Source organism: Procambarus clarkii, chromosome 14 (genome assembly GCF_040958095.1).
Source record: "Procambarus clarkii isolate CNS0578487 chromosome 14, FALCON_Pclarkii_2.0, whole genome shotgun sequence".
Lineage (NCBI taxonomy): Eukaryota > Metazoa > Arthropoda > Malacostraca > Decapoda > Cambaridae > Procambarus > Procambarus clarkii.
Window position 1 is genome coordinate 11,258,865 of NC_091163.1, and position 16,542 is coordinate 11,275,406.

The 16,542-nt window shown below is 38.9% G+C and overlaps 1 protein-coding gene across 1 annotated transcript; it reads right to left on the minus strand.

Moving 5' to 3' along the window:
* LOC123771447 (hydroxymethylglutaryl-CoA lyase, mitochondrial) lies at positions 1-15,229 on the minus strand. The gene is given in 9 exon segments (XM_069324667.1): positions 1-4,228; positions 6,361-6,549; positions 7,308-7,520; positions 7,787-7,910; positions 10,105-10,280; positions 13,000-13,029; positions 13,031-13,129; positions 14,651-14,880; positions 15,142-15,229. Coding segments are annotated over 9 exon segments (1,377 nt in total). The 3' UTR covers positions 1-4,000.
* Positions 15,230-16,542: the final 1,313 nt, after the last annotated feature.

Consider the following 16,542-nt stretch of genomic DNA (forward strand, 5'->3'; position numbering starts at 1 on the left):
TCATGACAAAGCATTTATAAATGTACATACCTGACGTGCAAGAAATTAATGGATACACAGAGTTTATGAGTACAGTACCTTCATAAAAAAATATAGGTAATTATCTTTTGAAAGGATTAAATAATACTTTCAACATATTGAACAAATATCACTTCTAAATAACAATGGGTACGCATTTTTCAGAAGCATGTAATTTGATGCTAAGAAACAAACTTAACTGTATACCTTTGCCATGACTTCTGTTCTGCTAATAAAAATGTACTATTATTCATCTCACTTCATTTAACACATTATTCAGAGATCACACTTCAAACACTAGAAAAACTACTAACATAATTGTTTTGCACAAATGATAAAGAATGCAATATACACTGCATCAGTGTGGTACTGTGTGTTTTAGTGAAACAAATCTCCAATGGTTACCTCAAACTTTCCAATGGTTACCTCAAACTTAAGTGCAAAGGCAAAGAAGGAATTTTTGTACAGTGAGGTGGTACAGGTGTGAAATGCACACACAAGCAGGTGGAAGCAAGCTTCAAGAAACAAATACAAATTCAAATGCATTTGAAGTCTATACAAATGTATGAGAGTTCCATACAGATGGAAATTCAAACAGACCAATGCATCACATTGGATGATGAATTATTGAGGCAGAGCATAAGAGCAGGATTCTCAATAGTACCTGTAGATACATTTCAAAGTGTGGTCTAAAGCTTGAAATAAGCTGATTATCCATTATAATGCCAGGGAACAATACACATTTCCATTCCTTGTACTGTACTATTATTTTCTTATACTCTTTAACACTTTAGCAGTCTGACACCTCACCACATGCTTGACCGTAATTCCGGGCCTCTCAAGGCCTTGCTCACCAATGCCTTGCTCACCAATGCCTAAAATGTTTATGCTCTTTTTTTGTTTTTAGATTTTAAGTTACTTTTGGGTATTAACTACAAATTGGTGTCAAAATGTTTGCAAATCAAGAGACGATCAAGATAACCATCAAGAGAGATCAACCCCAGATGGCACACGCACACACATCAGTCACATGGGGCAACCCTGAGAAGGTACCTACAGGCAAACATTTGCATTGACTTATAAAGCCCCCCAAACCTCTGTTGTCAGCACAAGGCATCACTGAGAAGCATGCCTTTATCACATTGCAAGCACATTGAGATAAACCCCAAGATGCCCCTTGCAATTTCTCAGCTTAGCCAATCCTTGAAGCAACTAGGATATGAGCCTTAGGAGCAGACCACCTTCCTGGGAGGATTCAAGTTAAGAGAATCTACAGAGGAGTACTGAGCTTTCAGGAGATACCTGCACACAGAACCCAAAGGACATGTGTTTGATATACTGAAAGATACAGTATCCCAGCTTGAACCAAGATGACTTTTCCAAAATGGATACATGAATATTGACACAACCAAAGGAAATGAACCCCAAGAGTCAGTGTGTGAGGCTCACTAACAAAATAGAGGAAGGGAGACCAGCATCTTATCGAAGATGCAAGTGGGTTCAAAATTTCAATGGAAGGTGGAAAAAAACTAACATGAAAGAACCCCCTCCCAAGCTAAAGGACCAGGAAACTAGGAAAGTCAAGACTAAAAAGCAGGATAAAACAACTCGGCTAAAGCAGCCCTATATGAAGTTAATAGTACAGGTATTGAAAATGAGCTGTTTATTAAAAATAGAAAATGAAAGATCTTAGAACAGGACCAGAAAGAAAAACCACACCTCATACTGGCTAGTAGTAGTAATCCTAAAGCACAAGGTAAAAAGTATTTCCACTCTCTCTCCACAAAGGCAGACAGAAATGTCCTAGAAAATCCACATGAGGAGATTGGTGGAGAGCCTTTAGGTGCTTGTGCAACATCAGGGGTCCATCTCATGTAAGATGGGCAGGAAGAGATGTATGGTTGGGACACCACAAGAACGTCAGGAACCAGTTCTTAACTGGCCACAAGGAAAGTGACAGAATCACACAACTCGTTAAGCTTTTCAACTTCTGAAGAATTGACAAAAGCATCTGGGGCTAGTGGCAACAGAAAAAAAACTAACTTTAAACTGTTTTAGTGGAAACAGAACATCCACCACAATTGAGGAACAACAGCACATAACAGGGTGGTGGATTCACGTAAAAGTAAACAGATCCTCCTTAGAAACAACAAATTGATTACATACCCGATGGATGGAGACCTCATCCAAAGTAAATGTCATATCTTTCATACAAAACTATGAGCACATTTAACACCCCATGAATGTCAACCTCATTCTCTGCACCTCATTGCTGAGAAATGAGAGTGGAAGGAGTAGAAGAACTCCCAGAACCCCCCTCCAAGTATACATGTAAACAGATGTAAACAAAAATTATGCACATATAAACAAGTAACATTTGTAATGCCTTTATATCTTGTGTTTCAATAAAGTAAAGATCATACTTTCCAAGAGATTCAAACAGTCAACATCATGAAATACTTGAGGGAATTATGGCCCTTACTACAATAATATTTGCAAGCCGTATCCTATCTTGTTAAAAACACTGGACACACAATGGCTTTGACACTGGACACTCCAGACCTCTAGCCCTGAAAATCATCTCAAGATAACCTCAAAATACCACACACACAAAATGCCACACACACACACACACACACACCTCTGGAAGAGTTAAGTTTCCTATTCAATGGCAAGGTTAAAACAAGTCAAACATACATTGACACAACATGAAATAATGTTTCATCTAAAAATGATTTCCACTTAAGATTACAACTTTAGAAATCTTTAAAAGTTATTAGCTATTAAAAACTGTTAGACACTAGATATCACAGATAATAAAAATAAAAAAAAAACCAGTTGGCAATGTTTACAAGGCTTATCTCACAATATATTTACATTTGAAACTTGTAAAGAAGCTGTTAATCTTCAAAAAAAAAATTTAAGTAGACTACGGTAGCTTTTAAATAAAAATTGTTTAAATGAAAACCAGAATTATTTTTTCTACCACTCAAAATAGTGGTAGAATACTCCAATAACTACACTGCAACTACATGTTGAATACTCCATAAAGATTTCAACTACAAGAGTCATTGGTGGCACTAAGAATGTTGAGTACATCACTAAGTACTGTTGAATTTGGCCAATAACTGAATGGGTCACCACATTAACATGTCTCATCTTTGGTAAGAGTAACTGTGGCAAACCCATTAAGGGCTTCCTAATAATGATAGGATATACACTTACCCTTATATTCAAGTGTTAAAAAACACAACTATACTGAACTGTACTTTTAAATATGCATTGGTGAACTGTACAGTTGGTTTGCTACAATATAAGCGAGAAAGGAACACTTGCTCGCATGAAGATACAAAAGAGCAGGAAAAAATGAAACTGATCCTAGCCTAGATGGAAGAATTACGAGATACAGAATTACGAAGATACAAAACTGGTAAAGTAGGAAGGAAATGGGAAAATGAGATGATAATAGTGTCTGACAAAAAACTAATTGTAGCCATAGGCAAAACACCAATCATTCACATCTTTACAGAACACGAGAATGTGTGGAGAAACTGTCAGGAGTGAATGAGTCCTAAAAACAAAATCTATTAGTTTAGGAAATATCAATTCTTTGACTTCCATACAAGTATTTTCGTCTTGATCAAGGTTAAACAGCCTTTCATAAAACATCATTTAGTCTTGAGCAAAACTAAATATCTGCAAATAAAAACTTAAAAGAATAAACACAACATAATTCACAACTCGTGTTTATGGGCATCTGAACCCTTTTACCCGACATTCATTTCCCTTAAAATTTGTTTAAAAGATGAACCTCATTACACCTGTGTATCACTAGTACTGTGCTATGACAAAACCACAACATTTAAATATTGCTTTGACAATGGTCTATTTTGTATATAAATAAAATGGTTTCTATCATTAAAAAAAAATTTAATTTAATATTAAAATCTAAAAAAATAAATATGATAACACACCTTTTCATTTAACACTTTGTTTTCGCACAACTTACTTTACTAAAATTTGGTCGATTTAGGACTTTGCAAATATAATTGCCAGCATCAATAAGTTTATCTAGATCAACACCAGTTTCTATGTGCAGACCATTGAGCATGTACACAACATCCTCAGTTGCTACATTACCCGATGCTCCTTGAGCATACGGACACCCTCCGAGCCCGGCAACAGAAGCATCCACTACACTGATCCCCATCTGAAAGAGCAAATCTGTTTAAAGCATTTGTGATGAATAATGTCATCAAGTGTAATAAATACAAAATAAACTTTTGGTTACACACACAACAAAGCATATCATTTATGCTAATTCTCTTATTATGCTGTGATAAACAGCACAAAGTTAGTGACCAGTTACAGAGCCTGGTGATACTTGTGCTGATACATTAACCGACTAATATGGACAATTCCTCCCCCCCTCCCTCCCTCCCTACAAAAAAAAAATAATTGAGGTGAACTGGGTACAGAGTGGTGTACTGGATACAGTGTGGTGTACTGGGTACAGAGTGGTGTACTGGGTACAGAGTGGTGTACTGAGTACAGAGTGGTGTACTGGGTACAGAGTGGTGTACCGAGTACAGGGAATACAAGTAAGAAAACAATTGAATATAATGAAATGCCTCAAGTCAAGCCTGGCCCCGGGCCGGGCTTGGGGAGTAAAGGAACTCCCAGAACCATATCAAGCAGGTATCCAGCAGCCTCTTTCTGGTGGCTCCTTGTTGCTAGCTACCAAGATAGCTCCACCCAATTCAATCCACACCAGGCCCTTGCCAGCTATTGTAAGTCTACCAGGAACCAGAGGCCAAGAGTTTACTCTAAGAGTTATTAATCAAGTTTTTTTTTTATTAATACATGAGGTACATCTGCATTAGTGCAGCTACCCTAGACTATATCAAGTGGAGTACAGTGTGTCAAAAAAACTAACTAGGTGATGCTAAAAAATCCCCATCACACAGGATGGTTAGTCATACAGAGGCATGTGATAGGCAGTCTGCACTGGCAGACTCTGGAAGCATTTTGAGGACAACATCAACACAAGATTGAATAAGGTAGCAGTGGTAATAAAAGTCCCCATCTTGCAGGATGGTTAGTCATACAGGGCCATATGTTTAGTAACCTGCAATGGCAAATTTTGGGTACACTGAGGATATCTTCAAGAATACGAGAATGAATAAAGCAATTACAAAGCTCCAGGTACCTCATGCCAACTGGTCTGAAAGGACTAATACCTGGGCATTCGGTGATGTAGTGTGGGAGATCATGCCGCAGTTCCTGCTCACAGAGTTTGCACTAATTTACCTCGATTAAACAGCTTAATCAAGGTAAATATCATGACTTCTGCTTCAACCAAGTTCACCACCTGTACTAAATATGAGAGTTTCCCAATATTTCAAGATTTAATTTTCAGTTTTCAACTATCTAACTCTCACTCTCCCTTCCTACATCGGGAAAAAACTGTATTCTCACATCATCTATTCCTCTCGGTATCTGTGACCATATCACCTCTGGTCCTCCTTTCCTGTAGTGTGGTTAGGGTTGTCGTAATCTATCATCCTAACACTCATCTCTGGTACCAGTCTTTTAGCAAATCTCTGAACCTTTTCGATTTTTTTTTTGAACTTCATAAGATGGAGATTCCATGCTAGTACAGCATAGCTATGTATAATGTTCTGAAAGACTTCTTTTAAGGTATAATTTATTGTTCGGGGACAGGCAGCCAGAGTGTATCTATACTCATTAGGCTTATATCAAGGTCACCCACCCCCTGCAAGGGGGAGGATTATTGACTCCACCCAGGATGCAACCTCACAACAAGGTAACTAACTCCTGAGTACCTACTTACTGCTAGATGAACATGTGCATTAGGTGATAGGAAATGCAACCAATCATTTCTGTCCCACCCAGGATTCCAACCCGGAATTCTCGATTGTGAATTGAGAACAAATCCAACTGTACTAATAGGATCCAATCCCATCCTTATATTTTCCTATTTTGCATGTTGTTAAATTTACCATGTATGTGTCTGGCATTAATGCTAGCATTAAGTTTGCCTCTAGACCTTCCACTTTTTACGATTCTATTGCAGGCTATTCCCCTCGGTACATTGTATGTAGTGATGTGTGGTGGTGGTGGTGATATGGAACAAAACCTCTCAAATATGTGAGTGATTAATACAGTATATAAAATAAATAATACTGTACATAAGAATCCTCAGGAACATATCTTTGCAATCAATACTTCAGTATTACCACAACCAACTTATTCTATCTATATCAAAGATTATTATTTATCAAAATAATTCATCTAGCAGACATTAAGGACATTAGTTACCTGAAGAGAGATGAGAATATTAGGAAGAGCTTGACCATAGGTATCATGACAGTGAACAGCGAGGACGTGCGGTGGCAAGAGTGTCATGACCTCCTCCAGCATCCTGCGCATGCTCCCGGGTGTCCCTACACCGATGGTGTCACCCAGAGAGATCTCATAGCACCCCATCTCATACATTGCATGTGCAACCTGTTCAAAATTAGTTGAATTAATACTGACAATACAAAAGATATTTATACTTAAACAAAATTGTTGTTTTACAACTACAGTACAGATACAGTACAGCATTTGTTTTAATAACTTCATTATTTATTTTACAGCAAATATTTTTTTTTTTACAACAATTTTAATCCAAAACATTTCACCATTAATGAACGAGATGTATTAACAACACTTAATTATTAGCATAAATACAGTAGTTAACAAGTTACCAGATATTGAAAAACAAAACAAAATTAATGTAATACAGTAATTCATACAACTTTATTATGCACAGGATACTAAAAAGTAACCAATTATGCACTGTATAATATACTGTACACATCATTCTGCCTGGTCAATTTTACAAAATGCTTAACAAATCTGGCATTGAGTACATTTAAAAGGCACTAACTGCACAGCCACACAGTATTTACAAACTGCCAGAAGAAACTCATTAATGTTCAAGGATGTAAGACACCCCCCCTCTCCCGTATCCCTAGAAAAGGTTAAAAGAATTAACACCCAATTTGTCTGCAAGCATCCTCACACAAAGCAAACATTACTTTGTATAGCAGTTTGAATTTTATGAACATTTTATACCTCTTTTTTTCTCCCACCTACTTGCTCAGAAAAGTGCTCTAAAGATATTAAGAAACAAAATGTTTGAAAACTAAATGTATTCATAAGGAATACCCCAAACCTGGGAAACTAATACCAGTTTAAAATAAAGAAACACCCATGATTACCATGGCCACAGTCTTGGGGTCAATAGGGCCTTCATAAGGACATCCACACACACAGGACACGTAACCTCTGACTCGGATTCCCAGTCTATTCGCTTCCGTTACCACATCTTGGAAGCGCTTCAGAGATTCTGCAATACTACAGTTAATGTTCCTTAAACTAAATGACTCTGACGCTGCCCCAAAAATAGCTACTTCCTCACAGCCTGCTGCAACCTGAAATTATAAGTCAAAAGTTTTAATGACTTGTATCAAACTTTGTCTTGTATCTCAACATGTCCTGTGCTATATTTTAACCAGAAAATGTATTAAACATAGAACTGGTAAATAAGGGTTGCACCCTATTTCAAAATCCAGGCAATTAAACTTATATATTGAAGCTGAAATCCAAATAATCCAGTTACAGTATTTGAATAAATATGCAAACAAATATCCAAGGTGAAATGTTCTAGTTACTTTATCAACTTAACAGAGTAACTTACAGCAGCTTCAAAGCCTTTTAAATTTGGTGTAAGAACCGGATACGAAACACCTTGAACTCTCTTGATCCCACGCATCACCTCAACATGATCGGCTAACTGGGGCACCCATTTTGGCGATACGAAACTGTAAAGATTAAATGACAAAGATAATCTTGAAAAATAAATGAAGAACCAGCTTCATATGTTAAAAGATATATTAGTACACTAGCAAAAACACTCATACCGATGAAGCATTCAAATGAAGCCCCTTTATCTTAAATTTCTCCAAATAAAAACTGCCGAACACTCGCATTGTATTTGTAATGTTCTAGTTTATTTACCCTTTGAGCGATTGGTATAGTGATGGCCTTGCTTCTTGCAGGTCAGCATTCAGTTCAATACATCACCCTGATAATTATCTTATCTCAATATATAAAATGCAAGTGACAATTTCCCCATTTTGTAATAAACTTCTGCTAATAATGCCTAATCCTCCATAGGTTTAGTTAAGCAATTTTGAAAAAACATTAGTTACCCACCCCCTCATAGCAATCACAAGAAGCATTGGTGCATGCATTAATGGTTACGGCACTCACAAAAGCAATCCTAATGCGAGTGCTCATTCTCTAGTTCTCGCTGAGAGCAAGATACTGCTACATCTCATATCTTTGTGAGGTGAAAAACAAAGCGATACACATTGGTGACTCCTTGATTTTTAGCATCTTATGAGAAGTTACTTGTTAGAATGAGTAGGTATTGGCTGCAGTAACATGACTCCTTATTTTCACAGGTAAAAAAGCTATAGGATCCGAGATGTTTTGTTAAAAAAAACAATAGTGTTCTAGCCCTAAATAAGCCCAAGCATCCTTCAGAGGGACATGTATTCTCCTGTGGCCTTCCTTCCTGATCAAATTAACAATCTTCTCGACCTCAGCCTGCAAAAAGTTTCTGCTTTCCTCTATAGCAAGCCATAAAAGCCACCACAACACAACTGCGCACCATCTATCACATTGAATTTTCTGGTATGGACTTCATCCTTACAACTGCGAGGCTCATATTCCATCAAGTTCATCTATCCTTCACCTGGAGAAAGTGTATTGATGGGACTAAGTGTTGAGACAACACTGGTCCCTCAGCTGTGTGATAAAAGCTGTTTGGGAGAACAAGCACAGGAGCCACAGGAATATGAGCCCACCATCTCAGATTCTATGAGCAGGGCTAGATTACCCAATAGGTAAGTCACATTTATTTATCTATTTATTTATTTATTTATTTATTTATTTATTAAGATTGTTTAAAATCACATACTGAAGGGTGTAAAATATTTCCAGTGCTTAAGGCCTCTGAAGGTCTTAATATGACATTGCTCATAATTTTCTGCTTTCACCATCTACAATTCTACAACCTACGCTCTTTGTTTTGAATTTTAATCTATCATATTGTTCCTATTGTGTGATACTGAAATTACAAACGTGTGAAGTAATGAAAGTGCAGTTCGCAGAAAGCCCTTGTGATATGATTCTTAATTCTTCAGTAACCTACCACTTGCCTATTGTGTGATACTGAAATTACAAACGTGTGAAGTAATGAAAGTGTAGGTCGCAGAAAGCCCTTGTGATATGATTCTTAATTCTTCAATACATGTTTGCATTCTTTACTATGGAAATGTGGACCTAAGTGACATTGCTGGGCAAAGTCTGGTTGACACGGAGGAATGGAGGCAGATGGAGAAAGTGTCTGAGAGTGTATCAAAGTCTTGTCACTTATATTTTACAAAATAAACTTCAAAAACATTTTTGCAATGATAATGCTATACTGTATCACTAAAATTTTAATTTTCATTAGTCTACTTTTAGTTTGCACATTACAATACAAAAATAAAAAATTTATCTTGTGCAACTGAAATTGTCTATTTCAGATTAGGGTAATTTGAAATAATCTTACGTTACTGCTCATCCCTTCATGAAAAACATTCATTCACAACCAAGTATACATTCTGTGAACTGTAACTATAACTTTCTGATGGTAACCCATTTATTTCAGTATAGAGAATTATGCAAAATAGTATGAGAATAAAGTACTATGCACAATAAATCAATATATAGTACAGTACTATTGTATACAATACTAGTATCTGCATACTCTTAGATACAGATACTACAGATAGTATACATTTGTAGTATCTCTTGTATACTGTACTAGTATAATAGTATCTTTTGTATACCAGTATAATAGTATTTGTATATAGTACAGTATTATGCAAAATAGTATGAGAATAAAGTAGTATGCACAATAGATCAATATACAGTATAGTACTATGCACATTAATACCAATATACAGTACGGTACCTGTTACTTCCACACATTGATGGCCAGCCTGGGAAAGTCTATTTATAAATTCAATCTTGACATCTGTCGGCACAAGCACCTTTTCATTTTGTAATCCATCTCTAGGACCAACTTCAACAATTCTAACTTGTTTAGGATACTGTGGCCAAACCTGTGCACTACGAACCTGAAGAAAAGAAAAACAGAAAATTATATTAATGCTGTCTCTATAGATAATGAAAACTGTTTAACAGATGGTGTGACATAGTACCACAACTTCACTTTGCAGCCTCCGGATTACAAAGACAAATCTGTACAGGTACTTCAAAAAGTGAACAAATTAATTTTATCCAAGTTTTCATGCAGAATTATTATTATTTATACTGCATGCACACTAAATCATTTATATATTATTTGCATATCAGAATATGTTGAATTATATATTATATAATTTGCCATAACAAAAAATCTGTAAAATTTGGTGATAAATAGCCCTCCTGGTCAGAAACCGGGCTGTGGGGATCTTAATCCTCAGAAGAAACAAGAGGTAATGATAGAACCCCCCCCCCAATAGAAATTTAGATTTAACAAATTCTGGGTCTGGAACAAAGCGATCCAAAATTTTGAGGAGGTACAGTACTATTATTGAACTGTTTATAAGTTTCTTTTTACCTGGATCCACACAGCGCTTCTCACAGTTGAATAAAAAATCTACACATTTAAGAAGAGACCACAATACATCCTGTCCTTGACAATCATATAATCATAGCTGTGAGTAATATTGAAAAAGAGGAGGCAAGGGGCGACACTCTTCAGAGGCGTGACGCAGGTATCACGTTAATTCCCAGATATTTCTCTAAACTGGTAACAAGAAGTTTAGGAAGAAAATTATGCATATAGATAAGGCAACCTTAAATACAAAATGGTTAGCCTTCTTTCATTATTAGTCAACATTAGTGATTTACACGAGTTTATGTAGAGCCTTTCGCAAGGCCACAATATCATTTGAAGCCCAGTTTACAACAATTCTGAGCTAGGAACAACTTGTTAAAAACAGTGTGCTAAATTTTATATGTAATAAAATGCAACTTTCTGTAAAGAACCCTCATTAGCAACCCTTGGGTAAGGTATGGTTATCATTGTCAGGGTTTGGAAGCATGCTAGGCTTATCAAGGGTCCCCCTAGGTCAACAATTGACCTTTTATAGGATGCAATCACAACAGTTGCCTAACTCCCAAATACCTATTTACTGCTAGGTGAACAGACGTAATCAGGTCAATTGAAGTGTCCACATTTGTCATCCTTCTTCAGGACTCGAACTTGGGACTTCTTGGTTGTGACCTGACTACAGTAACTGACAACCGAGTACAACATTCTGCCCGAAACGCTGCGCGTACTAGTGGCTTTACAAGATTGTAAATACCATGCTATGTATCCTCACAAACCCAATGTACCTTCTTGTATATAAATAAATAAATAAAGGCTGTAAACCTGGTATTGGGGCTGGCTCATTATTCACGACAACACCTTATGTTACAGCCAACATATCCATAATCCCTAGGTTAGGTAACAGTTCATTATTCACACCATCAATCAATTACTGTCCTTCCAATGAACTAAAATTTCCCGTGCAAGTCTTAAGTGATCCATTTTCAAAACAACAGCCTAAGCAAGTTGTGAATTATTATAATAATTGTTTTGTCGGAGTCAAGAAGCCTACCTATACTACATACTGTACTATATATATAAAACAGTCCTCGTGGTACAGTGGTACAACACTCGCCCCGGCACTTCACAAGCACTTTGGCCTGGGTTTGTATCCTGGCCAGGGAGGATTGACTGGCACCAATCCTTAACTGTAGCCTGTGTTCACCCAGCAGTGAATGGCTACCTGGTTGTTAAACGATTTGGCGGGTCGTATTCTGGGAAAACATAGGATTAAGGACCTGCCCGAAATGCTACACATACTAGTGGCTGTATAAGAATGTAACAACTCTTGTATATATAAATAAATAAAATAAAATAAAATAAATAAAAAGTAAATATATATAATGTACCCCGAGGCTAGAATCAAGGTCCCCAGGGACAAATTAATCACCCCAGGATGTGCACCCCAAGACGTGACCCCAGGATGTGACCCCAGGATGTGACCCAGAATGTAACCCCAGAATGTAACCCCAAGGATGTGACCCAAGGATGTAACCCCAGGATGTGACCCCAGGATGTGACCCCAGGATGTGACCCCAGAATGTAACCCCAAGGATGTAACCCCATGATGTGACCCCCAAGATGTGACCCCAGAATGTAACCCCAAGATATGACCCATGGATGTAATCCCAAGATATGACCCCCAGGATGTGACCCCAAGATGTAACCCCCACAACAGTTGTCTAACTCCTGGGGGCTTATTTACAGCTAGGTGAACAGAGGCATTAGTTAAAGGGAAATGTGCCCCAGCATTTTTATTCCTGCCGGATATAGAACCAAGAACCTCAATTGTTAGTCGAGAACGACGCCAACTGTACTACAAGGACCCTAATTGAGGAAACTGAAAGCTAATTGAGGAAACTGAAGGCTAATTGAGGAAACTGAAAGCTAATTGAGGAAACTGAAAGCAATGAACAAACGCTGGAGATGATGTGTGGTAATATTAGTTCATTAAGATGTAAATGTATACGTCCTGGTCGGCCTCAAGGCTTAATAAAGGCTTAATAAAGGCTTAATAAAGGCTTTATAAAGGCTTGGTAGGCAAGCCTGGCCTCAGGTGTCACAGCTGATTACCTGCCCGACGATCAGCTGTACGGAGACGCTTTCATTCATAACGCTGGTAAATCAGCTGTTGTCTTGTAAACAAAGCAGAGTAGTGAGAGCACCCAGCTGAGTACACTACACGTGCTCCTACTCACCACAGAGGCGCCGTAGTTCCTGCAGAAGGTCCTTGAGAGCGGATATAACGTTAGCAGTACAGACGAGCGTGGCCATGGCGGCGGGTCGTCTGCTGGGACGTCTGCTCTCCGGGAGTCCTGGCTCCCCTCTCTACCCCAACCACCACCCCTCTCTACCACACCACCACCACCCCTCTCTACCTCACAACCACCACCCCTCTCTACCTCACCACCACCACCCCTCTCTACCTTACCACCACCCTACTCTTCCCCAACCACCACCCCTCTCTACCCTCTACCACACACCACCAACCCTCTCAACCTCTCTACACCAACTTTCTTCTTTAAATCCCTTCCTCATTTCATGTTTCCATATGGTATTATACATTTGTGTAAATAAATTATTATTATTATTATTATTATTATTATTATTATTATTATAAATATAATAAGATCAATGCTGACTGAGCTGACACATAGAAACTCATATCCAATGTACCTTTTTGGAAATAAATAAATAAATAAATATAATAAATAAATGGGAAAGGAGAGCACTGAAGAGGAAGAGGTTCCTGTTGGTGCTGCTCCAGCACCTCCTCCTCCAGCCCTCAAGGGCGACCACTCACATTCCTCCATGGTAAAAACTGGTCTTCACATTTTTTTATTATTTTTTTATACCGGAGTTTCTGAATCCTTGTCGTGGACCTGACACCCATCTGGCGGGCGGCGGACGTGTGCTCCAAACTCACTGTACTCACTCACTTGTGCTCCAAACTCACTGTACTCACTCACTTGTGCTCCAAACTCACTGTACTCACTCACTTGTGCTCCAAACTCACTGTACTCACTCACTTGTGCTCCAAACTCACTGTACTCACTCACTTGTGCTCCAAACTCACTGTACTCACTCACTTGTGCTCCAAACTCACTGTACTCACTCACTTGTGCTCCAAACTCACTGTACTCACTCACTTGTGCTCCAAACTCACTGTACTCACTCACTTGTGCTCCAAACTCACTGTACTCACTCACTTGTGCTTCAAATCTTGTACTGCCAACTTACCCAATATTAAATAGCCAATATTGGCCGAAACGCTATGCGTACTAGTGGCTTTAGGTATTGTATGTACTAGCTCTATCTATAAATCTAACTTTATGTTTGTAAATCTTCTATGTACGTATTTCTACCTGAATAAAAATTTGAATTTTGATTTTTGAATTTGAATTAGTACTTAAGACATATATCATTACCAGCGTATAATCACCGCTGTTAACTTACATTGTAGTTATTTGTTGATATAAAACCTTCCTACAATGTACCTTTACATCTTACCTGTGATGATTTAAAAAAAAGGCAGAAAGAGCTGGGCAAAAAACTACAGTCCAATCAGCTTAACATCACACATCTGCAAGCTCATGGAGAGAATGCTAAGGGAGGGAATCATGCAACATCTCGCAGAGAACAATCTTGCAAAATCAACGCAACATGGGTTTGTTAAAAATAGATCCGTCCTTACTAACCTGCTCACATTTCTGGGAACATTAACTGGCTATTCGGACAAAGGACTTCCGGTATATGTAGCTTACGGGAACTTTGGTAAAGCTTTTGACAAGGTAGCACATGAGAGACTGGAAAGGAAATAACAGGCACATGGAATAAATGGGAGAATACTGGAATAGATAAAACAATGGTTAAAACATAGAAAACAAATGGTCGTGCTAAATGGGAATGAATCTGACGGGAAATGTGGTAAGTGAGGTCCCACAGGGACCCATTTTGGGACCAATCCTTTTTATCATATACATCAATGACATAGACGACAATTTTACAAGCTACATCATCAAATTTGCAGATGACACTAAGATCTATGGTACAGTGGGAAGTAAGGGTGATATTGAGACCTTACAAAGAGATTTGCATGAACTCCACAAATGGTCAGATGACTGGCAAATGATTTTTAATATCGATGAATGCAAGACCTTGCATGTGGGGCATAACAATCCAAGTCACAACTACCAAATTAACAGTATTACCTTACAACAGATAGATGAAGGAAAGGACCTTGGAGTCAGAATCCATCATTCACTAAAAATTGCACAACAAGTGGGAGCGGCAGTAAAAAAAGCTATCCAAACCCTGGGAATAATCAAGGGAACCTTTACCTTTAAGGAAAAGAAAGTAGTCGTTCAATTGAATAAGTCTCTGGTGCGCCCCCGCCTGGAGTATTGCGTCCAGGCATGGAGACCTCATCTTCAGAAAGACATAGCTGCTCTGGAGAAAGTGCAACACCGGGCAACACAAATCGTACCAGAGTTTAATCATCTTACGTGTCAGGAACAGTTGAGGGCCACAGGGCTAACAACACTACAAACCAGGCATGACAGGGCGGATCTCATCGAAACCTTTAAAATACCTAACAATTTGGAGGATGTTGATCCCGTCAGTTTCTTCAAAAGATCAGATGTTACACAAACGAGGAGCAACGGGTTCAAGCTCAACAAACCACAATGTAGCTCTCCTACATTGTGGTTGGCTTATTCTCAACGGCTTTGCTCTCCATCTCCAAAACAGGAGATGCTTTTTCACCCATAGGGTTGTAAACCTGTGGAACTACCTACCCGCCAAAGCCGTAAACGCCAAAACTCTGCTGGGTTTTTTAATATAGCTGGAAAAGATCAGGGCAAATGGGGGAACCTTTGACAAGCCGCTGGCTTCGTATCCTCGTCGAAGCCATCAGTATTAGTGTCTCTCAGGTAAATTCAGGTAAATGTTAGACTGAGGACCTGCCCGAAACACTTTGCGTGTTGGTGGTTTTGCATAAATGTAAAAATACCAATCTTATGTAATCTTACCAACCCATTGTTCCTTCTTGGAAATAAATTATTATTATTACCCATGGGATGGGTATGGGGTGAATAATAAAGAATAAATGACTGTTTGGGGAGTCAGTACTTGCCCCCCCTTCCCCCCTCCCCAGCGGGACCCATCATGGCGGCGCGGCGCTCGCTATATTATCTACAATAATTTTGTTGCGACCCCATTTTATTCACTCCCCTCCCACAGCCCCGCTCCTGTGTCAGGTAAGTCCACTACGGGCTCACCACAGCCCCGCTCCTGTGCCAGGTAAGTCCACTACGGGCTCACCACAGCCCCGCTCCTGTGCCAGGTAAGTCCACTACGGGCTCACCACAGCCCCGCTCCTGTGCCAGGTAAGTCCACTACGGGCTCACCACAGCCCCGCTCCTGTGCCAGGTAAGTCCACTACGGGCTCACCACAGCCCGTAGTGGGGCTTGCAATTGTGTGTTCAAAGTTGCTGAATCTAAAACAACCACAACAGCCGAACCGTCATCACTTTGCTGGGTGGGTCAGGTTAGTTGTTCAACCACGCTATTAGGCATTGTCTGCATATTAATTATTCTTTCTGGTTCTCCTGGAAGGTAGAGCGACGGTCTCGCTTCATGCAGGTCGGCGTTCAATCCCCGACCGTCCAAGTGGTTGGGCACCATTCCTTCCCTCCATCCCATCCCAAATCCTTATCCTGACCACTTCGAAGGCCTATAAT